The sequence below is a fragment of the Nannospalax galili genome, unplaced genomic scaffold, assembly GCF_000622305.1.
Source record: "Nannospalax galili isolate Female #2095 unplaced genomic scaffold, S.galili_v1.0 scaffold136, whole genome shotgun sequence".
Classification (NCBI taxonomy): domain Eukaryota; kingdom Metazoa; phylum Chordata; class Mammalia; order Rodentia; family Spalacidae; genus Nannospalax; species Nannospalax galili.
Window position 1 is genome coordinate 5,412,723 of NW_008340872.1, and position 23,693 is coordinate 5,436,415.

Sequence of the window (23,693 nt, forward strand, 5' to 3'; positions counted from 1 at the left end):
TTTATCTTTGTCTTTTTTTTTTTTCTGTCTTTTTGAGACAGGGTCTCCCTGTAGCTCCATCTGGCCTGGAACTCTTTATGTTGACCAGGCTGGTCTTGAACTCATGGAGATCTGCCTGCCTCTGCCTCCCAAGTGCTGGGATTAAATATATCATTTCTTATGGAAGCACCTAAAGCCATATTACTGCTTCCTTGAAGGGCACAAATGCAACTACATTTTTTAGTTTCCGAGTTGCGATTACATGAAACAAGTTGGGAATGAGCGTCAAGCAGATGGAAGTGTCTGTCTCACATTGTACTGGTTACAGTTCTAGACTTGGACTCTGTAGAGCTGTGTTTCTGTGTCTGTACTCACAATGGGCTCAGGTACCACAAAACCACGTATCCTGTGAGGGTACTTAAAACTAATCAATCTAACCTAGAAAGAAGGTGTCAGAAAGAGCTCAAGGGCAGGCTGTTTTAGAGGATGTGATGGAAGATGGCTACCTTTCTATAGGCCCTTTCATGTCCTGAATGCAGAGAGCACCCCATTCTCTTCATCTCCTTCCCACACACTAATTTCCAGCCCTTTCCTGTTGACAAGCATTAGTCTCCATTACAGGTCTTCCATTGACCAAGCACTAAATACTCACACAGACCTCCTTTCTGTTTCCTCAGGGTGCACGCTCTTTTTCTACGAGAGTGATGGCAGGTCTGGGATAGACCACAACAGTGTCCCCAAGCACGCTGTCTGGGTGGAGAACAGCATTGTGCAGGCCGTACCTGAGCACCCCAAGAAGGACTTTGTCTTCTGCCTCAGCAATTCCCTGGGCGATGCCTTTCTCTTTCAGGTTTGTTGAACACTTCCCTTGCGTGGGGCACCTTCCTCTCTTGCCTAAGTACCCTGTTTTCTCCCCCATTTAAAATAATGGTGAGATTTATCATTTTAGATACAAAAGAGGTAAATGGCAAAATAAACATCTGGACTTCTGGAGATGAGAAACCTCAGGTGGAGTTTGTAAATGAGGCCTGAGGAAAATTATACATTGGCCTTGAGAGACTTTCCATGTTTGATGTAAACTGAAGGATTTCTTTTTAAAAAAAAATTATTTATTATTTTTATTTTATGTATATATATGTATTGCCTACATGTATGTAAGTGCACCCCTGTCGTGCAGTGCCTGTGGAGGACAGAAGAGGTCATCAGATCCCCTGGAACTGGAGTTAATAGACAGTTCTTAGCTGCTACATGGGTGCTGAGATTCGAACCCAGGTCTTCTGCAAGAACAGCTAGTGTTCTTAACCGCTGAGCCAGCTCTCCAGCCCCTGAAGGATTCCTTGGTGTGGCTTCAATAGCGTTTGTGTAGCACTTAGAACAGGATCATTAATCATTAATTAATCATTAATCATTAATTTAGATGTGACTTGAGCTGTCAAAAAATTTTAGCATGATGTGTTCTCTTCTAATATTAATCATAAGGTAAAATAATGACATCCCAGAAAGGACTGGTTGTCCCTAAATAGTTTCTCTTTCTTATCTTACCAGAAATTTCTTACCTAGCTTTTTCTTTTGGTCTTTTTGAGACAGGGTCTCCCTGTAGCCCCAGCTGTCCTGGAAACTCACTATGTAGACCAGGCTGGCCTTGACCTCACAAAGATCTGCCTGCCTCTGCCTCTCAAGTGCTGGGATTAAAGGGGTACGCCACCATGCCTGGCTTACCTAGCATTTTTGAAGTTTGATTATTAACTGTTTCACAAATATACTTCCCTGCTGCAGGGTTAACATTTCCTTTTATGATGAGTCTTTTGAATTTTCAAGAAATTTGTATGGCTTTGATGAGGAAGGCTTTCCTCATTTATTCCACTCATGTGAAGGAAAACACAGAGAAAGCTGAATGTACAAAACATAAGTGGAACAGCCAGTGAAATGTTACAAAGTAAATATGCAGTCAGCACAGGGGCTAAGAAATTGGAGTTTCAGGTACTACATAAGCTACCTAACACCCACATGCACACATCAGCCTCCCAATCACATAAGGTGAATATGACTTCTGTCATGCAAGCTAACACACTTATTTATCTGGAAATGACTTAATTTGGCCTTCTTTTTCTTTATATATTTTTTATTTATTATTTTAATTTTATGTGTATGAGTGTATTGCCTGCATGCGTGTAAGTGCACCATGTTGTGCAGTGCCCTCAGAGGTCAGAAGAAGGAACTGGAGTTAACAGATGGTTGTTAACCACCATGTGAGTGTTAGGAATTGAACCCCTGTCCTCTGCAAGAGCAGTCAGTGCTTTTAACTGCTGAGCCACTCTCTAGCCCCTGGCCTTCTGTTTTTTTTTTTTTTTTTTTTTTTTTTTTTTAAGAGAAGAGGTTGTAGGTTGGTGAAGGGGAGGTATATACACATGGGTACTAACAGCTCATTTTTACATTTGGGTGTTTTGTAGGGGGGGCGGTGAGGGCATTGTACATGTGTGGACGTCAGAGGACAACTTGCAAGAGTTGATTCTCTCCTGCCATGTAGGTCCTAGGGATCAAACTTAGGTACTGAGGTTTGGTGGCAAGTGCCTTTACCTGCTGAGTGACCTTGCTGGTTCTTCTTCATATAGAGGATAGTTTTGCTGGGTATAACATTCTTATAGCACAACCTTATTTTCATGCTTTAAAAAATGCCATCCCACTGTTTTCTGGCCTCCATAGTTAAAAAAAAAATCAGCTGCTGTTTTTATGACCATCTGACTTCTGTGATGAATTACTTTTCTTTTGTCACTTAGAAGACTTTTTCTTTAAACAGCTTGATTATGATGTGACTTGAATTTATTATGGCTGGAATTTATTGTACTTCATGTGTGTGTGTGTGTTTCATTCAGATATTCATTCGTCTCCTCCCCTGCCCCTAACCAGTTTCTACTTCTCATCTATGAATTCTTTTGGATTTACATTAGTATGCTCGATGTTGTCTTTTTTTTTTTTTTTTTTTTTTTTTTTTTCTTACTATGTAACCCTGGTGGCCTGGCTCCCTATGTAGTCCAGGCTGGCCCTGAACTCACAGAGATCTGCCTGCCTCTGCCTCCCCAGTGCTGGGATTAAAGGCGTGTGCCACCATGCCCAGCTCCTTGATGTTGTCTTATGGATCTCTAAGACTGTTTATTTTTCTTTATTTTTTTATTTTTTTGTTCTGTTTCTTAGATTAGATAATCTTAATTGGTTTATTTCAAGTTTGCTATTTCCTTTGTAGGCCAACTCAAATCTATTGTTGAGCTCTTGTTATTTTAGTTCTACTTTCTCTCTCTCTCTCTCTCTCTCTCTCTCTCAAATTTTTATTTTGAGACAGGGTCTCTTTGTAGCCCCAGCTGTCCTGGAACTCACTATGTAGACAAGGCTGGCCTCGAACTCACAAAGATCCGCCTGCCTCTAGTTCTAGAATTTTTATGTGCATTTTGTTGTTTGCTTGCTTTTGCAACAGGTTTTGCTAGGTAGCCTAGTCTGGCCTTGAGCTCTTCATTTTCCTGCCTCAGCCTCTCAAGTTCTGAGATTACTGATGTACATACATTGTCATACCTCACTTATATGTGCTTCTTTGAAAAATCTATTAATATTCTGTATTTATATTATAACTGAGCAAATTCAAATGGTTCATTATAAAGGAAATGTAAACTCTGATAAGGGGAGAAAGTTATTAAAGCAACAGTCACAGGGCTGGGGATGTAGTTCAGTTGGTATAGTGTTTTCATAGCATGCAGGAGGCTCTGGGTTCCATCTCCAGCCTGCCTCCAATAAAATGGAACAACAGTCAGACTTCAATATCATTTTCATATCTCATTTCTTCAGAAATAGTTTCCTTTAGTTACTCTAATATATCTGACAGAGCTGATTTAAAGTCTTTGTCCAGCACATTCAACTCCTGAATTTCCTCAGGGTTAGTTTCTCCTGTTTCTTTCCCTGCACACAGGTTGGGTCATCTTTTATTGTTCTTTGTCATGTCTCATACTTTCCTACTGAAAACCACACATTTTAAATAGTGTGATGTGGTGACTCTTCAAAGCCGATCCAACCCCATGCTGCAGAGTATGTTGTAATTGTTGATTATAGTTGCTGTGGTTGGTAATTTTTTGTCTAGTAAGACAAAATCTTTTATGTCTTGTCATGTATGTCTCCTGAAAGCTCTGCTCAACTACTTTATTGGTCAGGAGGATGATTTGACAGAACCTTCCTTAAGTACATAGGAGTAGTAACTTTCTCAGCCTTTTGCAAAGACAGAAGTGTGCAGTTTGAACGATGTCTTCAGTACTTGGGAGGGAATTCTGAACTCTGCTTTAGCCTTTACCTTGGTGTTCTCAGAGTCTTCTGGTGACGTCTAACACTTCTTGGGATGTGCACAGCTCAGCACATGTGACCCTCTGTATTGCAGGACCATGTTAGGCTTTCCAGAGCTTCTCTGTGACTTTTCCTTGCTTGGTTCTACTTATCAGGACCATAGGCAGTTGTGATATTAAACAATTATTACCAATTATCTTCTACAAATGGCTCTGGAATAAAGACTTTGCTGAGTGAGATCTCAAGTCAAAAAGTGACAAGCTGTGAATTCGCTCTTTGGGATTCTGTTAGGTCCAGTAACGACAGGTTCTGGCATTAGTGTTTTGGAATTGTGAAGAAAATAGAAGTCAAAATACAACACACTGCTTTTATCAGGGTTTAGCCATTTGGATTTTTTTAAAGCACATCTCAGATTGTTCCAGATTAGTATCTAGAATACTGAAGAGGTTAGTTTTGTTGCAGACATGGTAGCACATGCCTTTAATCCCAGCACTTGGGAGGCAGAGGTAGGTGAATCTCTATGAGTTCAGGTCAGCCAGGGATACACCAGTGACCCACAAAAGTTAGTTTTGACAATTTTGGGTCAGTGTTCTTCCTGCTCTTATTGAAGTGGTAGCTTTTCAGATGCCCTTATGTGTTGACACCAGGGCAGTCACAAGAATACCGTAGAGGCGGGACCCTTTGTAATTGTGCCAGTACTGCAAGTACAAGCTGGTACAGTCCCAACAAGGAGAACGATGGCAGCCTTTCCACAGGCCCAGCTTGTTGTTCCCAAGTTTGGGGAGTCAGCCAGGAAAAACCTCAGGTGCCTGCTCTCAGGTACGTGTGTGCATTATTTCTATTGGGAATATACCTGGAAGTATGGATCATGAGACAGACACTTGAACAGGTTTATTAGATACCACCCATTTCTAAAACAGTTGAGGTAGTTTTTACTCCCTTTAGCAGCTAGGAGAATTCTGGTTGTTCCTCATCCTTGTCCGACCCTTCCTTCCTTTGTTCTTCCTCCCCTTCCTCTTACCCTCCCCTCCTCTTTTTGCTGTGTAGCCCAGGCTTGCCTCCTTACTCGGGGAGCAAAGTTAGGATTACAGTTGTGTGCCACCACATCTGGCCCATTTTTGTGTGTTTAATGGCCATTGCACTGCCATTTGCTTTACTGAGCTCCCTTATCCTTCTCTTCCCTGTTTTCTGTTGGCTTTTCTCTGTTCATGACTCATGGCAGTTCTTTACAGATTTTCTTTTTTGGTTGCCTTAAAGATGCCCATTGTTGTAGCAAGATTTTACTGTGGTCTCATTTCTCTAGTCTTCCCTAACAGATAGTATTTTATAATATCCTATCTCAGAAAGGGGCACACCCTAAGGCCTTAAAAATATTCTTCTGTGCATCTTACAAAGTGCCTGCTGTAGATTTTTAATTTATTAACTGGAAATCTTGCAAGTGAGGAAGTGCCTGATGACCAGCATAGCAATGACGTTACTGTGACAACAGCTCTCATCTGTTGAGCTCTCACTTCGTGTCATCATCTTGAAAGTGTTTCACAATGTGAGTCATTCGTGGGATTTTAACCTATTGATGGGGACTGTGCACCCCACTTAGTGCAGCCGAGGCTTACAGAGGCAGGAACAGACCCCAGGTCACATAGTTAGTATTAGGATTGGAGCTAACCCAAGCCTCTCTTTTCCCAAGTCCTCCTGTTGTCTGAGTGCACACCGTTCATTCCATGAGTGTTACCATTGAGCTTCAGAAGGTCGTGGACAAGAAGCTGCAGGAAAAAGTAACCAGATTTTTCTTGTCTTTCCAGTTAAACCACTCATTGAGAACACATGTCAGCCATAACCTGCTTTCAGTCATTCTTGCTTCACTACACATGTCAGATGATTATCTGATTGATTTCAGGAAGGCCTACTGTTTTCCTTACACGCCTTTGGTATGACTTCCCTTTGAAATGGCCATAAAATTGTAAGTCTGGGATGACTTACATGGCCATAAAATTGCTTGTAGAATCTACCCCATAAGTTACATTGTATAAAATGCTTTTGTGGCACCATAAGACCTTATTCATGAAAACCTCTATGTCTTCTTGTTATGGGGAATTTTTATGCTACTTATGTGGGATAAAGGACAAAATGAACCTTTTCAGAGGAAATTACTGCTGTTTGGGATCCACGAAGGCATTTTCTGCCTTCTGCTTATTGTAATCCACAGAACTCCAGAGGGGCTGAATTTGAAAGAAACCTGTGTGTGTAGGGGGTGAGGTTAAAGCAAGGGAGATCAGCCATGATTATGGAAATAATTTGTAGGTTATTTCAGCCCCGGGGCTCAATTCAGTACACACAGTTTCCAGAGCCTGTATGCTGCTGATTCGACCCTGTTGCCCAGATACCCACAGACTCGCCCCTGGAAAAGAGCTTCATGTTACCCACAGAAGTAGAAAAGGGGTTTTGTGTGCAGGGTGGGGGTTGGAAGGAGCGTGACTGTTGGAGCTGCTTATGTAGAAGTTTTATGCTGTCTGCAAAGTAGGACTGTAGCTCTTGCCTTTAAACTATTTTAATTAGAGCTTTCCTCTGTCTTTTGCCAGAGACGGCTCCCACCACCTACAAAGTACAGTTCCCTCAGGCTTTCATTCATCAAGTATTCGAGGATGCCGCAATTCCAAAAAACTCAGTCACTTGCAGGAAACATATCCTAACATGTGTTTTTAATTGCTATATCAAATGCCCTGGGAGCTTAGCTACCAGACAGGGCAAGAGGAGATGCTTGATTGAGTAGAAAATTGTATGTGATTATGTATGTAAAGGAGTGAAGAAAATATTGACTTTAGCAGAAGGTTGCTTTTCCTTCCATGGAAAGTTTTCCTATCTTTTAGAAGATCATTTGTACTAGGGTACTTTGTGCATATTAAAAGAGACTCATAAAAAGAAATAGTACTTTGTACATATTAAAAAGAGGCTTGCAAAGACAAATAGTATCTGTATCATTCGGTTGAGCTGCAGATTAAATAGGATGGCAGAGCTGAGTGTCAGTAAATTCTCAGTAAACATCAATGGTTTCCATTAGAAAAGAGTCTTTTTCTGTGCTTTTCCTAAGTATCCTATTGTAGAAGTAGAGCATGTCTTCACTATGAACAAGGTGAGGTATTGAATTTCTTCAGACTTTGGAGCTCCATCCTTAAGGTGTCAGGCCTGAAGAAGGTCACAGACAGATGCTCAGGACAAGGGTGGCAGGTTAGGGGAAAATTTGAAAATTATCTTCTATAAACAGTCAATAGGACTTGGTAGACAAGATATAAAGGGGATTTAGTATCTTGGGACTTGAGTGGACTTTAGTCAGCCTCCATCCATTTGGGTACCATTCCCGCAAGGCACTGCCAGTAGGTCACGTGCCCGCTGGCCACCACGCTTATACCTGGGGAATTTGCAGCTTTTGAGTCATCTTCACTGCCCATAAGTCTAAGCCCCTGGACAGTTCTTTGTTGAAATAATAAGATCTTTCTGGCGATTCCTGCTATTTTCTTGTTTCTATATTAATCCCAGATTCTAGTGTAAGTCTGTCTCTCTCATAACCTTTTAAATACCCAAGAAAAGCCTTCCTTTTACTTCTGGCCCCATCTCCTTCTTGTCCAAGGCTCCTGAGCTGTTTTCCCCATTCTTAATTGTAGAGTCTATGGCATCCTGTCTTCCTGTGGTCAGCCTGGGCGACCTGCAGTGAGTTCCTGGTGCACTTGCTTCCTGTACCTACCTCTACCTTTAATTCATTAGCAGCCACAACATACTGTCAACTCATTCTGAGTTTGGCGCCTTAAATCCCCAGTATCAACTATTATCTAGTAAAGACAGCCCCATTTGTTTTAATAGATTTCCTTCCAAAAGCAGAACTTTATTTCTTTGAAATGTTTTTATGGTTTCAGCCCTTGAAATGAATCTGTTGAAATCATCTTGGATCCTAATGTCATCTTCCTTGGTCACACTATCCACAGGTAGGACAAGCTACATCTGAGGTCTTCCTTCTCATTGATTTATGTGTGACTTAGTCCGTAGTTTAGTTCCTTTCCCCCAGCACTGTGGAACATATTTATGCTCTTAGGTTGCACCACAGAAATATGTGGCTTCAGTTTGGGTGTGGATTAGTTGTAGAGAAGTGTCAATTCTAGGTGTGGAAATGTCCTGGGCAAGGTTGGTTTCCTTCCTTCTTTCCTTCTTTCCTTCTTTCCTTCTCTCCCTCCCTCCCTCCCTCCCTTCCTTCCTAATGTATTTGAGCATTTTGCCTACATGTATGTGTACCATGAGCATATAGTACTTATGGAGGCCAAAAGAGGGACAGACAGTGAGTGCTGAGAACTGATCCCAGGTCTTCAGTAAGAGCCTCCAGTGCTCTTAACCACTGAGCCATCTCTCCAGCCCCTCTGTCTTTTCATGTTTGTAGGATCTTTCCCTATATAAATAATACATTCCAGACCAACTTACTAGCACTATTCTCATAGTCTAGTTTCAACTATTAAAGAAATAACATGGGTCAGAGGAGGGACCTTCTAGCCACAGACACATCCATGAACTGAGGGTATCCTGTTAATATCACATATGGAGCACAGGGTAAGAGAGTTCCCAAAGAAGAGAAATGGTACAGGGATCCTTCTGAATTTTACTTTCTGTTGCTGTAACCGAATTACCAGAGAAAGAGTAATCTATAAAGAAAAGGCTGTTAGGGGCCCGGGAGAGGGCTCTGTGAGTAAGGTGCTTGCTTTACCTCACAAGCATGAGGGCCTGAATTCCCATCCCTAGTTCTATGTTAGAACTGAGCGTGACAGTGAACATCTGTAATTTCAGGCTGGTGGTGGGTGGGGAAAAGGACAGGCAGATCCTCAAAGCTTGCTGGCCAGCCAGTCTAGCCAACCAATAAGCTCTGGATTCTATTTGGGGAAGAAAGAAAAGTGGTTGGTTGCGGGAGCAATAGAAGATGCCTGGCACTGACCTCTGGCCTCCACATGTATGTTTGTGCCTGTACACCCACATATGCACACGCCCCCTGAAAAGGAAAAGAACTGTCTTTTGGCTCATGCTTCCAGAGGCTGCGACATCCAAGAGCAGGGTACCTGCAGTAGCACCTGCTAGATTTTTGGAAGGCCTGTCCAGCCTCAGCTCCTGATAGAAAGTGAAAGGGCAAGTGGCCATGCATGAAGCAGGGTGCACTGCAGTGATTTGAGAACCCACTCTGTTAACTAATCTAATTCCATGAGAGCAGAAACTCACTCTTGTAGCAAGAACATTAGTGCATTCAGGAGGACTCTGCTCCTGACCCCAGTGCCTCCACTGGACACAGACACCTTGGCGACCCACACCAACATGAACTTTCTTAGAGAACTGTATTCAAAGCATAGCAGAGAGAAGTGCTATCAAGACAATAGCAAGAAAAGTACTTCAGAGTACAGGCCTTCTTGCTGTGCAGGGCTGGGGCAGATTCCTCTGGCCCTGGTGGAGAGTACTGTGTTGCAGTGCAGAGTTGGAAATCAGTTGCACAGTGTATCTTTCTGTGTATGTCAGAGGTTTCCCCAGGTAAAAGTACAGCACAGAAATGTATTAGCTTTACATTGCTACCATAATACACCTGACACAGGCTTACTTATGAAGAAAAAAAGGTTTATTTGGCTTACAGTTTTGGAGGCCTAGGTCCCACATAAGCTGCCTTCAATCATTTGGATATCTGACAAGGGCAGGACATCATGACAGGGATGTTTGTGGGAACAAGTATCATGAGCCAGGAAACAAAGAGAGGGAAGAAGGATTGGCAGGGCCCCAGAATCCCTTTTGAGGGCACTCCTCCAGTGACCTAAGGGCCTCCTACCAGACCTGACCTCCTGATCATCCACAGGACTTTCCAGTAGCTCTACCCTGGGAAACCAAGCCTATAACATAAGGGTCCTTAGTAAGTACTACCTATGTTCAAACCATAATCAAAGGGGCTGGAGAGTTGACTTAGTGGTTAAGAGCATGTACCGCTTCTTGCAGAGGACCCAGATTCAGTTCCCAGCACCCATTTGGTGGCTCACAGCCATCTGTAACTCTATTTCCAGAGGATCCATGCCTTCTCTGGCCTCTGAGGGCACCAGGCACACACATGGTATACATACATACATGCAGGCAAAACATTCATACATATAAAATAAAAAGCTCTTTTTTAAAAAAGCATAATAAGGTGTATAATTGTGGCTGAACTTGATCTTGAACATGATACTTTGTATCATGCAGCTAATGTTACTCAGAGTGTTTACCTTTTTTAAAGCATTAAGTTTGCATAAAGTCATGAGTATTTAGCTTAAAGTAATTCAACTAATTTTAAAAGGAATCATGAAATTTTCTTCCATTAACCTTACCCCCTAGAAGTACCCTCATTCAACTCTTTTCGTGGTGGTTTTTGTTTCTTTGTGTTTTGCGCATGCCTGTATTTCTTGGAAACATGCTCATAAGTGGAGGACTTTAGATATTAGTTACAACACTTGCCATTATCTGCAGCATTTTCCATGGTTTTAGTTACTCATGGCAAACCATGGTTAGAAAATATGACCTGGAACATTCTAGAAATAAACCACTCCTAACACTACATATGTTTTGTTATAGCATATTGTTATATGTATTCTGTTAGTCATTATTACTGTTAATATCTTCCTGTGCCTAGTTGATAATCTTTACTGTAGAAATTGATAAAGAAAACATTTCACTTACAGTTGAGTACTATCTACATTTCCAGGCCGCCACTGAAGGGGGTGTTGTCTTAGAACTACCCCTGAAGATAAGGGGGCACTACTGTTTTGACTTTTTGTTATTAAAGTTAAATATCTCTTCACCTTCCTGTGAAGCTATGTGAGGATTTAGGATGAAATCAGTAGTTATTTTTATCATGTTGTTATGACCATATACATAGCACTAGCCCCCAGTTGCTGTAATATACCACGATGTTTATTTCTTTTCTTGAACAAGTTCCTATTTGTTGGTATTCCTTTTAGTTAATGACTGCTTTTCTCTGACCCATTCACTTGGTTTTCTGGATACTTATGATCTGCAGCATGCTTGGTGGTCAGTGCTGGTTTCTCCCAACCCTGCCCTCCCTGGCCCTGGGTCTTCCAGCTCCCGTGTCTGTGTGAGAGCACGCATACACCATTCACTCTGCAGTTTCCTTCCTGCCTTTCTTAGGGCCCTGGGTCATGAGCCTTCCATTTAAAAAATGAACTTCGTCTTCATGAAAGTAGACTGTAACAACTTCCTGAAAAATGAAATTGTCTTGATGCTATCTTTTCCTTGAAATTTTCAATTATTTTCTGATCACAATTTTCATTTTTGATTCCTGTGTCTGTATTTTTATTTTATTTTTTATTTTGAAGCATTTATTGTGTGTGTGTGTGTGTGTGTGTGTGTGTGTGTGTGTGTGTGTGTATGTGTGTGTATGGCCCTGTGCGTTTGTAGAGAGGCCAGAGTTCGACATTGGGTGCTTTCCTTAGTCACTTCCTGTCTTGTTTTTTGAGACTGGCTTTCTCATTGAACCTGGAGCTCACCATTTTGGCTAGATTGGTTACTAGGGAGCTCCAGGGATCCTCCTGTATCCACTCACTCCACCTCCCCATGCTGGGGTAACAGGTACGCAACTTTTACGTGGGTGCTTGGACTCTGAACTCGGGTTCTCACGCTTTTACCCATGGAGCCACCTCTGTGGTCCCCTATGCATTTGCTTTGTGTGTTTCAGAAGCCTTCTTTCCCCTGCGTTCCTTTCCTATTGGTTTTCATCTACCATCTCTTTTCTTTCCGTCTCCTGGGTTTCTCTTTCATTGTATCCAACACTTTGGTTGGTTCTTGCTTCAGGTGCTCTGGCTTTTCTGAGGATTCTGCAAGTTTGGGAAAAACTTAGTGCCTCTGGCCATGCTTCTCTCTCTCCTTTTACTGTTTTGTGGCCTGAGCTGGCCTCGGTGGCTTCCACACTGGAGGCTTTCAATATCTGGTTATCTCTGAATGCTTGTACTTAAGCATGAGATGCCTCGACCTGCTTGACCATCATCTGAACACATGGTCAGCTACTTTTATAGGCTAAACAGATGGAAAATGGCCTTCTGTGGAGGGACCCAGTGGAAAGAATTTGTAGTCTTTTCTTTGGGCCCACTCAACCCTGCCAGCAACAAGCCCTGTGCTGTCTATTCATGAGGCTGGTATCAACATACTCTCGTTACCAATGGACAGCTCCCAATTCTCTGGTGCCTGGCTTCCTGAGACATGGGACCCCCCCCTATAAAAATGACCCTGGTGTGGGTGAGCGGGAGAGAAGTGGTTGCGGGGAGGGGGCACAGTTGCATGGTCTTCTCCAGTGGGGGAGGTGGAGAATCTTCCCATTAAGTTCTCTTTACAGATACTAAATTAATTAAAACTTGTATAAATAAAACTCTTAGATCATAAGTAAGAGACCAATGATAAAAACAGCCTTTGAAGAATTCACACAGGAATTTCATTCTCATCTAGCCTCTTAAAAAAATGGATGCTTTCATTTATTATTTTTTTTTCTTTTAAAATTTAAAAGAACGTTTTTTCTACTATAGAATTATTCTTGTGTTCCTGTAAACCCAGATTACCCTGAAGATTCCCAGGTCTGGCATCTGTTCTCAAGTAGTTTTCCAGTTTGAAATGAACCTTCCTTTTCCTGCCACTCCTGTAAACCATTGATTATCCAAAATCACCAAGGGTCCTCCATGCAGTGGGTAATTGAAGCTTGATCTATTTAAATCCATAATGAAGCCCTGTGCTTCATCAGACCTCTGTGCTCAAAGGGGCTCTTATGCAAATGCACTTTTTGCTGATCACATTTCTCAGTTGGCAAGAACTTCTCTTATTGCCTCTTATGTCCCTCACTGAACTTTGTACAGTATCTGCAGCATCCCCAGAAGTCAGAGGAAGAATCACAAAATCCACTCTCTTTAACTGCCCACTGTCATTCCTTTGATGGCGAGGATGTCAGGAGGATCCCTTTGACTTTCTGTCCTTTCTGTCTGTTTGGCCGCTGCATACCAGTGAGGGATGTTTTCTTACATTTTGCATCCTCAACTACGTTTGCCTGGTGTAAGGAGGTGATAGGTTAGTGACTGAACAGCTTTTTCTAGTGTCAGAATTTAGTTTGTGGAGAGGCCATCCTGGAACTCGGGATATTGAGTCAGCAATCTACTGTGATCAGCTCTGAACTCTTAAGCCTGTGAACTATGATGAAATGTTTCTAGACTTTTCTGCACTAAACTAGCTGTTTAGAACAGTTAGGACACAGGGTTCCCTCCCTCTCATCAGCGCAGCGCTCCCTTGTGCTGCTGCAAAAGGACAAACTTTGCTGCAAAGCTTATTTAGTGAATTGTGCTGCTTCAAAGTTGATTTGGCTTTAATGATAGAGAATGCCAGAGACCGCTGCTTTATTTAGACAGGACAGCAGGGGCAGAAATTCACAGTAATGGAAATGCCTTCCGCCCCTGATGGGTTTTTTAAAGAGTTTGGAGGGCTGAGACTACATAATGGTTAAAAGGGCTGATGACTAAATTTTTCATAAGCCTGTCAGCACATGTTTCTCTAGCTTTCGAGGACTGTCATTTCCCCCTTTTATTTTAGGTGTGTGTGTGTGTGTGTGTGTGTGTGTGTGTGTGTGTGTATGTGATATGTTCCTGTTCCTGATTGTGTGCATGAGCGGGGGTGAGAGAGAGAGAGAGAGAGAGAGAGAGACTTTAGGTGTCATTCATTCCTTAGATGCCTTCCACCTTTTTTTTTGTTGTTGTTTTGAGCCAGGGTCTCTGGTTGGCCCAGAGTGCTCTGATTAGGCTTGTCTGACTGGCCATCAAGCCCCCTCCCCAGCATCTCTCTTCGCAGCATTGGGATTACAAGCCTACACCATGATGCTCAGCTTTTCACATGGGTGCTGCAAGTCAAACATGGATGCTCAGGTCCTCATGCTTGTGTGGCAAATACTTTACCAGTTGAGCTGTCTCCCTAACCTCTTTTTTATTTTTGGATTATTGTCTTTAAAATCTTAGTATACATGATAATTGTATACATGCTATATCTATATCTATCTATCTATCTATCTATCTATCTATCTATCTATCTATCTATCTATCTATCTATGATAAATGTACCATTTTGACTGTCTATTTAAATGCCTGGTTCAGTACATTACACACATGCACATTGCTGCCCAGCATCTGTTTCCAGATCAATTCTCATCTTGCCTCACTAGACTTTTCTACCTGTTCTATAACTTTCCATTGGTCTTAGCCCCACCCAACCCATGGCAACCACCATCTTCCAGTCTTTGAAAGATGGACATTTCAAGATTGATGATGTTTAATGTCAGCAGATACCAAATCCATTTCCTTATTTATTTGTTGTTTATTTCCTTATTTATCTGCATGCTGATACTCAAACCCTCAGCCTTAGGAGTGCAAGGCCAGTACCATTAAGCTAAACCCCTTTATTCCTACTTCTTAAATGAAAGACAGGCACAACCTCTCTGCTATCAGAATGGACCACTTTGCCCTTGGCTGAGTTTGAGAGGCTCACAAAAGAGGTTCCTCTTTCATTAAGAAAGAAGTCCAATGACTTTTGTTCTACAAAGTGCATCAGATTGTAGCCCTTGTTGGATGTTAAAAGTGTATCATACCATTTCAACTCTTTCAAAGCATTCTCTATTGTACAATGTTTCCCACCCCCCCTTGGCTAGCATATCAGTTAGGATAGGTTAGACCATGCTACAGTAAGGAGCACCCCTCAGAGCTCAGTGGCTTGACACATCCTCCACCCTGTCAGCTGTCTAATGGAGAGGGGCTATGACGTCTGTGTTCAATCTAGGCATCTTGGGAGGCAGGCAGAAAGGAGACCCATCCTGACACACATCTTTAAGAATACAGGACAGAGGACAGGTAAGTGAGCCAAGCTTTTCTTGAGTGAAACATTTCAGTTCTCATATTTTCATTAACCAAAGACAGGTGGCCTGTCTATGCCTAGACTGGGGATAGGAACTTATCTTTGCCAATATTTCTAGAAGAGGTCAAAATCCTGAGTGGACTATGTGTATGCCTTGGAGCTCGACTTTTAGATTGACTGGCAAGACCTTGGTGGTGGGGATTGTTGTGTCATATTGGAAAAGAAAAATATGCAACAAAAAACGTAAAAATATGGGTTGGTGGAAATGGGTACTTAGGATAATACATCTTCAAGGTTTTTCATTTCTTCATCTATTAATTGATCACCTGGGCCTTTCCTAGGTGAATTTTTCTACGAACAAATTCAGGGTCAGTGAGCCATGAAGACCCAGTGAGCTAGCTCAGCAGGTAAAGGCACCTGATGCCATACCTGATGCCCCGAGTTCCATCCTTGGGACGCACATGGTGGAGGCAGAGAAACAGCTTTCATGAGTAATTCTTTCATTTCTGTGCATGCACACACACACACACACACACACACACACACACACACACATGCACACATATAAATTTAAGTTCATATGTTGCATTTAGTGGAGCTTGTCAGGAGTTGAGATCTTTCTGTTCATTACTCAGATATGATGTGAGAGTTGTGGTTAATTCCTTTCTGTCCTCTATAAGTTGAGGGATGGGAATGGGGAGTGGGAAGTCCAGATGGGTAGAGTTGGGAGGGGCTTATCTTAGAGAAATGGACACAGATCAATCCTTCTTCTGTGCTGGGACTAAAGAGCCAGTTGTTTGTGTATGAAACTTGAGTGCTTCTTAGTGGCCCAGGCTGGCTCTGCAAAGTGATGTCTGGACGGCCTACACTGTCCATTGGGTGAAACTCCAGCTCTCTCCCAGTCTCAAACTGAGCTCAGCATACAGAGCACAAAGTGCATTTGGCATCGAGGACTGAGCTTATTTCAAGTGCTGAAATGACATGAGGAGGCTTTTAGAGTTTCCTGTATAGTCTTATAGGAATCATTTTTAATGAAAAGTAGAATGCAATGTATAATATTTTACAATAGCTAGGTGAAAATTATACTTGAATATAATGGTCATATATTATGGAAGGTGTATTAGTTACTTTTCTGTTGCTGTGATAAAACACTGTGACCAAGGAAACTTATAAAAGGAAGAGTTTATTTGAGTTTTTGGTTCCAGGAGAATTAGGGTCATGATGGAGAGGCATGGTGGTAGGAGGTAGCCAGAGCAGGAGAAGAAAGCAGAGGCTCACATCTTCAAGTGGGTACAGAGGGCAGAGAGCGACTGGAAATCCAGCAAGGCTTAAGAACTCTCTAAGCCTGTTCCCAGGGACGTGCTTCCTCTAGCAAGGGCACACCTTCTAAGACCTCCCAAAACAGCCACCAACTGGGAACAAACACATCCAAATACTTGAAGCCTATGGGAACATTTTTATTCAAACTATCACATGAGAATTCTTTGGGTAAACTTTGTAGTGAAGTCTAACATACATACAGAAAAGTGTACCTGTTGGTGGGCCTTGGCAAAGTGACCACAACCATGTCATACACTTAACCTAACCAGCAGCAGGTAAAAAAATAGAAAACTCCCTGTGCTGCTCTTCCCTGCTCCCACTAAAGAATTGTTCTCTCTTAGCAGGACATGGTTCTCATGCCTGTGATCTCAGCATTCGGTCAGATGACCTAAGAGGATCCTTGCCAACCTGAGTTACGTAGCAAGTCCTTGTGTTAAAAAAAAAAAAAAAAAAAAAAAAAAAAAAAAAAAAATCAGCAATGACAAAAGCAATAAAGTCTTGCTTTCCTATCCTTTAATAGTATGCATTACTTTGTGACTGGTTTTGAACTTTGTGTAAATAGAAACATACAGTACATGCTCCTGCATGCCCGGCTCTTCTAAATTTTCTATGTGGAGATTCGTCTTTATTGGAGTAGGTGGTTATAGACCTTCTTACTGGCCTGCGGCATTTCATCACATGATTGTGCTGTGTATTCATCTCTTCTCTTGTTGGTGGGCAGTAAAGAGTTTCTAGTTTTGTGACTGTATGTGTTCTAGTACCTTGATTACGCTGACTATACAGATAGTGCTTTGATTGGGTCTATACCCTGAATATATTTAATGGGACACAAGACATGCTGATATCTGACTGCTTTCAAAATACTTGCCCCTTTCACCATGCTGCCAGATGAGCAGTGCATAAGGTTCTGCTTGCTCCAAATCTTTGCCAACACTGGAACATATTGATTTTTTTCTTTTTCAGAAAATAATCCTTATTAGATTACTTTTCCACTGGAGTTAATGCATTTCCTAACTAAAATAAAAATGTAACCAGGCTTGGTAGCATATGCCTATAATCTCATCACTCAGGAGGCAGAAGATGGAAGAGCAAGAGTCCCAGGCCTCCTAAGCTACCTAACAGGACCGTGTCTCTAAAAACCAAAGCAGACAAACAAATGAAAAATGAAGAAAAATAACCCAGCCTACCAACATACTTTCCCCGGAGAGATCCAAATATCAAATATTGTATTATCCTGGAAGAAGCAAGCTTGGTGGTTTCAGTATTTGTGGGAGGATCATAAGCTCTATTTTTAAGAAAAAAGGTATAAGGACTTTCAAAAAGATTAAAACTTCAAAGTATTAAAACTTTGAAGGAGATTTAGGAGTGAAAGATGAGTTTCATATGTACATATGCAGCCCTGTCCCATGTCTCCGCCCACCCCCGGGTTTTTACAACCTACATGTTTACCTGTCGCTTTAATGTGGTTATCTCCTCTCCTCCCACTCAGTCCACACAGAGGGATCCCATTTGCTTGTCAGTTGCAATTTCTCTTACTTTATGACACTATCTAGATGATGGCCATGATTACCCACTGGCAGTATATTATTCTTTATAAAAACAGAAACTGTCAGATCTTTTAGGGTTATCCACTGTGAGGTGCTTTTCTTGTAAAACACCATTTTTATATTAGGTGCTATTTGGTTGAATACAAAGCCATTCATATTCGGGAATGATGTGGATAGCTGTAGTGTTCCCTCTACTAAAGTTTCAGTTCCCAGCCAACAAGGAGCAATATGCTGATGGGGTCCTGTTAATAGAATTTTGTTTATAAGCCCTCCCTCCAGTGAAGTAGAAAATAGAAATGCTGCTTCAAAAGAAAAATGGTGACAACAATACAATGATGGTGTACTGAGTGAGCTGATCATTTCTTTAGCTGAGCTGACTTCGAGCTTATGGGGGCTCCTGCAAGAGTCTAGCATCTAAACTGAATGTTGTGGTGCATGGTTTTATTCTCAGCCCTTGGGAGGCAGAGGCAGGCGGATCGCTCTGAGTTCAAGGCCAGCCGGGCTACATAGCGAGACTCTGTCTCAAACAAACAAACAAGCTCATTTACAAATACTGATTGATTTCCTAGTGAGTTTTTAATAGCAAGTTATTACAATGAGCTCTCTCTCTGAAACTTTCCAGTTTTGCCTTTCAGAACATCTTTGTCTTTTACTACTCCCACCTGGTGGTCACTTGTCAATTGGTGTGTATTGCTCTTTAAAAAGAAAAGGGGGGGGGGCTGGAGAGATGGTTCAGTGGTTAAGAGCACTGACTGCTCTTGCAGAGGACCCAGGTTCGATTCCCAGCACCCACGTGGTGGCTACGAACTGTCCTTAACTCCAGTTCCAGGGGAATCCGAAGCCTTCTTCTGACCTCTGTGGCATTGCACGACATGGGTGCACTCACATACACGCAGGCAATACACTCATACACATAAAATAAAAATAATAAATAAAATATTAAGAAAAAAGAGATTTATTTTGAGGGCTGGAGAGTTGGCTTAGCTGTTAAGAGTACTGGCCACTCTTACAGAAGACCTGGATTGGTTCCTGGCACCTACATGGCAGCTAATCACTCCATAACTCCAGATTCAGGGGATCTGATACCCTCTTCTGGCCTCTGGGCATTGTATAACACAGGTGCACTTAAAACCATGCAGGTAAAACACTCATACTGGTAAAATAAAAATAAGTAAATCAGGGCTGGAGAGATGGCTCTGCTGTTAAGAGCATCAGCTGTCTTGCAGAGGACCTGGATTCGATTCCCAGCACCCACATGACGGCTAACAACTGTTCATAACTTCAGTTCTAGGGTATCTGACCTCCTCTTCTGCCCTCCACAGGCATTGCATGACACAGGTGCACTTACATACATACATACATACATACTTGCAATACACCCATGCACATAAAGTAAAGATAATTTAAAAAAACTTTAACAAATTAAAAAAATCAAAAACATTTTCAAAGATTTATTTTTATCTAGGTATGTCCTAGTTTGTTTCTCCACTGCTGTAACAAAATACTCTGATCAATACCAACTTGGGGAGGAAAGGGTTTATTTGGCTTACATCTCCCAGGTTACAGTTCATCAGGGAGCCCAAGGTAGGAAATCAGGGCAGGAACCTGGAGGCAGGAGCTGAAGCACAGGCCATGGAGGAATGCTGCTTACTGACTCTAGCCCCTGCTCAGCCTGCTCTCTTATACACACAGGCCCACCTGCCCAGGGGTGGCACCACCCACAGTGGGCTGGGCTCTCCCACATCACTGCTCCACAGACATGGCCACAGGCCAGTCCAATAGAGGCAATTCCCCAAGTGAGGCTTCCTCACTTTGGTTGACACCAAAGCTATCCAGCACAATGTATATGTGTGTGGGTGCCTGAGAAGGCCAGAAGAGGTTGTCAGATCCCCTGGAGCTGAAGTTCCAGGTGGTTGTGAGCTGCTCAACATGGGTGCTGGGAACCAAGCTAGGGTCCTCTGGAATTGCAGCAAGTACTCCTAACCACTAAGCCATCTCTTCAGCCCCTTAATGCTCTTCTTGAACAAGCTCTTGTTTGTATATGGCACATTCCTGGGTGGCCACCACCCAGATGCGTTCCTTCTCAAACCTCTTCCCCACCTCTAGTTCTGACAAAGCTGCTTAAAGCTGGGTAAGTTCTTTAGAAGTATCATTTACACAAGAAAAGTCCTTATATACATTGGGTGAGAAGACATGGCAGCCTTGTTAAGGGTGTCATTTGAGGGGCTGGACAGAGTGGAGGGTCTGGCCCAAGACTAACCTTCCACTGATTTCTAGAAGGGGTGTTTCGGGGCTAGCCTCCTTGGGGGTGTCTAGATCTGACCTGTTGCCTCTGGGGCACCGCTTCCTTGGACATGCATTGCAGGCTCCTGTCAATCTCCTAAGAAGTGGTTTTTCTCCTTGTGCCGTCTCCCGTGCAGACCACCAGCCAAACAGAGCTGGAGAACTGGATCACGGCCATCCATTCTGCCTGTGCAGCTGCCGTCGCGAGGCACCACCACAAGGAAGACACGCTCCGGCTTCTGAAGTCAGAAATCAAAAAGCTGGAGCAGAAGATAGACATGGACGAGAAGATGAAGAAGATGGGGGAAATGCAGCTGTCTTCCGTCACTGACTCGAAGAAGAAGAAAACCATATTAGATCAGGTAACTGTTTCTGCTGGTTAGAGCTGGGCAATTTCCTTAGGTCTTTCTGTACGCTGTTTTTTTTTCCCTCCTGGTTTAGAAATCTTGAAACATCAGTTATCATGGCAGCAGCCTGTCACCCAGGCTGCTAAGTTCTTTATTGTGACTGTCAGTTTTCTTCACCCTTTGTTCAGAGTTGATTGTTATGAGCTAGAAGGGAACAATATGACATTGAATAAAAGACAAATCTAGATTTGTCTTGTGATTTGGGGGAATCTTTGTAATTAGAAAGTCTGCAGTTTCTCTCCTCAAATTACCATGGAGAGGATTCATTTCTGATTCCTCAATCAACTTGGAATTCTAATTAGAAAAAGTGGTGTGTTTTCTGAAGGTCCATGTAACTGTACTTTCTGTGGGGGTTGACTTCAAGGACTCCTACAAAACCCCAAATCTGAGGGTACCCCAGTCCCTTCCATAAAATGGCATAGTATGTGTTCAAAACCTGCATGCCTCCTCCCATATGCTTTTGCTCCTCCCTAGATTATTAGTAATACACAATAGAATATTAATGTTGTCAGGATGATCATGTTGGATGTTTAAGAGCTAATGACAAGGAAAAAGGTCTTTACATGTTCACTGTAGATGCAGGGTTTTTAAAAAATATTTTTAATCCATGGGTGGTTGAATCCAGGGTTGCAGAATCCAGTCCTAAAGAGCCAGCGGCACGTAATTGCTACATGTGTGTACATTTCATGCTAAAAGGGAAACTTTAGTGAATTAAGGGAAAGGTATTTTTGCTGTGTATTCCACTTTTTCACAGTGATAGCCCCCTGATAGTCCTTTGAAACTTTGCCCCAATGCTTAGAAAGTAATGGCGTAGATACATGTCATTTAAGTGCAGCTGATGGTCTGAACCAGCCAGGGGCCCTCCACACATGCTCTCTCTTTTCTCCATATTATCGGTCTCTGTAGGTTTTTAATTAAGGCAAGATTCACATAACACAAGACCATTTAAAGTGAACAGTCCAGTAGAAATCAATATATTTGCAATATTGGGTAACCACTTCCTTTATATAATTCCAAAAGGAACCCCACATCCTGTTAAGCATTTTTCCCTCCCTTTCCATGAAATTCTGTCATGAAGAAATTGTCCCTTTGAGATGCGCCATAGGAATGAAATTGCATAATATGTGACCCTCTGAGCCTGACTTCTTTCAGCTAGGGTAGTGTATACATTAGCCAAATTCTTTTTTTCCCACTGTTTATGATTCCATTGTACATACACACAGAAGTTTGCTTATCCATTCATCGATTGATGGATATGAGCCTTTTCTGATCTTTTGGCTGTTATGAATAATTCTGTCATGAACATGTATATTGTGTATATACTGATTTTGAGAGGTAGATGTCATTGTTGACCTCTGAGCTTTCACTGTGTGCCAGACCCTTATTCTTCCATGATATTTGAATATTACATCAGTAGTCAGGTCATATTTAGCTCTTTGGATAAGCAGGACACAGACGGGTGCTTGCTGTTGTTGGAACCCTGGATTTCCATGTCTAGGTCCCATCTGTTTCCTATTGCATTTCCTCTCTACCACCCTCTCCTACCAATGCTTTTCGTTTATCTGCCTCTGGTCTTTTCATGGCTTTACATTTCTTCTTTCCTTGTTCTTAGTAGAACCTTCTCTCAGTGACCCATGTAGTATTAATGTACTGGAGACCCCACACTTTTAGTCTTTCTGTCTTGGGTTTGTGGTCAGAATTGGCCTACCTGTCATGGGTGCCCCTCCCCTAGTTCTCATAAAATCTGTGCTAGGAGAGCATGCACAGCTAGCAATGTACTTTCTGTATATGATACTGAATTTACAGTTTTAGGTCTTTGCAGAAGAGGACACATGAACCCTAGAATACCTGTTGTTCACCCTTTAGTATTATAATTAATATCTTTATAACAAATAGATTTGCAAGATTTCTATAGAATACAGTTGTTGACATTTGTTTTTTGACCTTTTCTCTCCTTGTGTTTTCACGACTACAGATCTTTGTTTGGGAGCAAAATCTTGAACAGTTCCAAATGGACCTGTTTCGTTTCCGCTGTTACTTAGCCAGCCTTCAGGGCGGGGAGCTGCCAAACCCCAAAAGACTACTGGCTTTTGCAAGCCGACCCACAAAAGTGGCAATGGGCCGCCTTGGAATCTTTTCTGTGTCATCTTTTCATGCCTTGGTGAGTAGAAGCTAATGAATTTCGGAAAAATGTTCATCTTGATGCTTAATCCTGAGCTAGGTCTTGACAGGAGTTTCTCATGTATTTTTCTAGTTCACTGCTGGGTGCAGATTTCTTCCATTTGCAGTGAATGCAAATTTTCATTTCAACCTCTTTGGAAATTTACCCAAGTCTCTCTTGATAGACTTACAACTATTGTGCAAAGAAAATGCAAAATGTACTGTGTGTCTCTCCTCTCCTCTCTCCCCCTTCCTTTCTCCCTCACACTCTCTTTTCTATCTTATCTCCTCTCTCTTCTCTCTCCCCTCTCCCTCTCTTTCTCTTTTTCATGGTGCTAAGACTTGAACCAGGACGTCACACACATTCAGCAAACATTCTACTGAGTCACATCCCCAGTCCTCAAAGGGCATTTAAGAGATGTTCACTGTACTGTTTGTTGATAGATGTTGTTTAGACAGTGTTGACTTTTGAACCCAAATACTATATACTTTTTTTTTTTTTTTTTTTTTTTGTGACAAGGTCTCCCTGCAGCCGCAGCCGGCCTGGAACTCACTATGGAGACCAGGCTGGCCTCGAACTTACAGAGATCTGCCTGCCTCTGCCTCCTGAGTGCTGGGACTAAAAGCGTGCATCACCATGCCCGACCACTATATGCTTTTTTAAATTTATGGAAATGAATGGAGGACTTACTCTTGTGCATAGATCTCTCTCTCTCTCTCTCTCTCTCTCTCTCTCTCTCTCTCTCTC

At 42.2% G+C, this 23,693-nt stretch overlaps 1 protein-coding gene across 3 annotated transcripts in view; it reads left to right on the forward strand.

Moving 5' to 3' along the window:
- The window catches only part of Tiam1 (T cell lymphoma invasion and metastasis 1), a 425,562-nt gene that overhangs the window by 305,425 nt on the left and 96,444 nt on the right, over positions 1-23,693 (forward strand). For all 3 annotated transcript variants that reach the window (XM_017798903.2, XM_029564903.1, XM_008835990.3), the window contains 3 exons: positions 657-829; positions 20,516-20,740; positions 22,761-22,946. In XM_017798903.2, the coding sequence (XP_017654392.1) occupies positions 657-829; positions 20,516-20,740; positions 22,761-22,946 (584 nt within the window). The remainder of the gene's footprint in view (positions 1-656; positions 830-20,515; positions 20,741-22,760; positions 22,947-23,693) is intronic.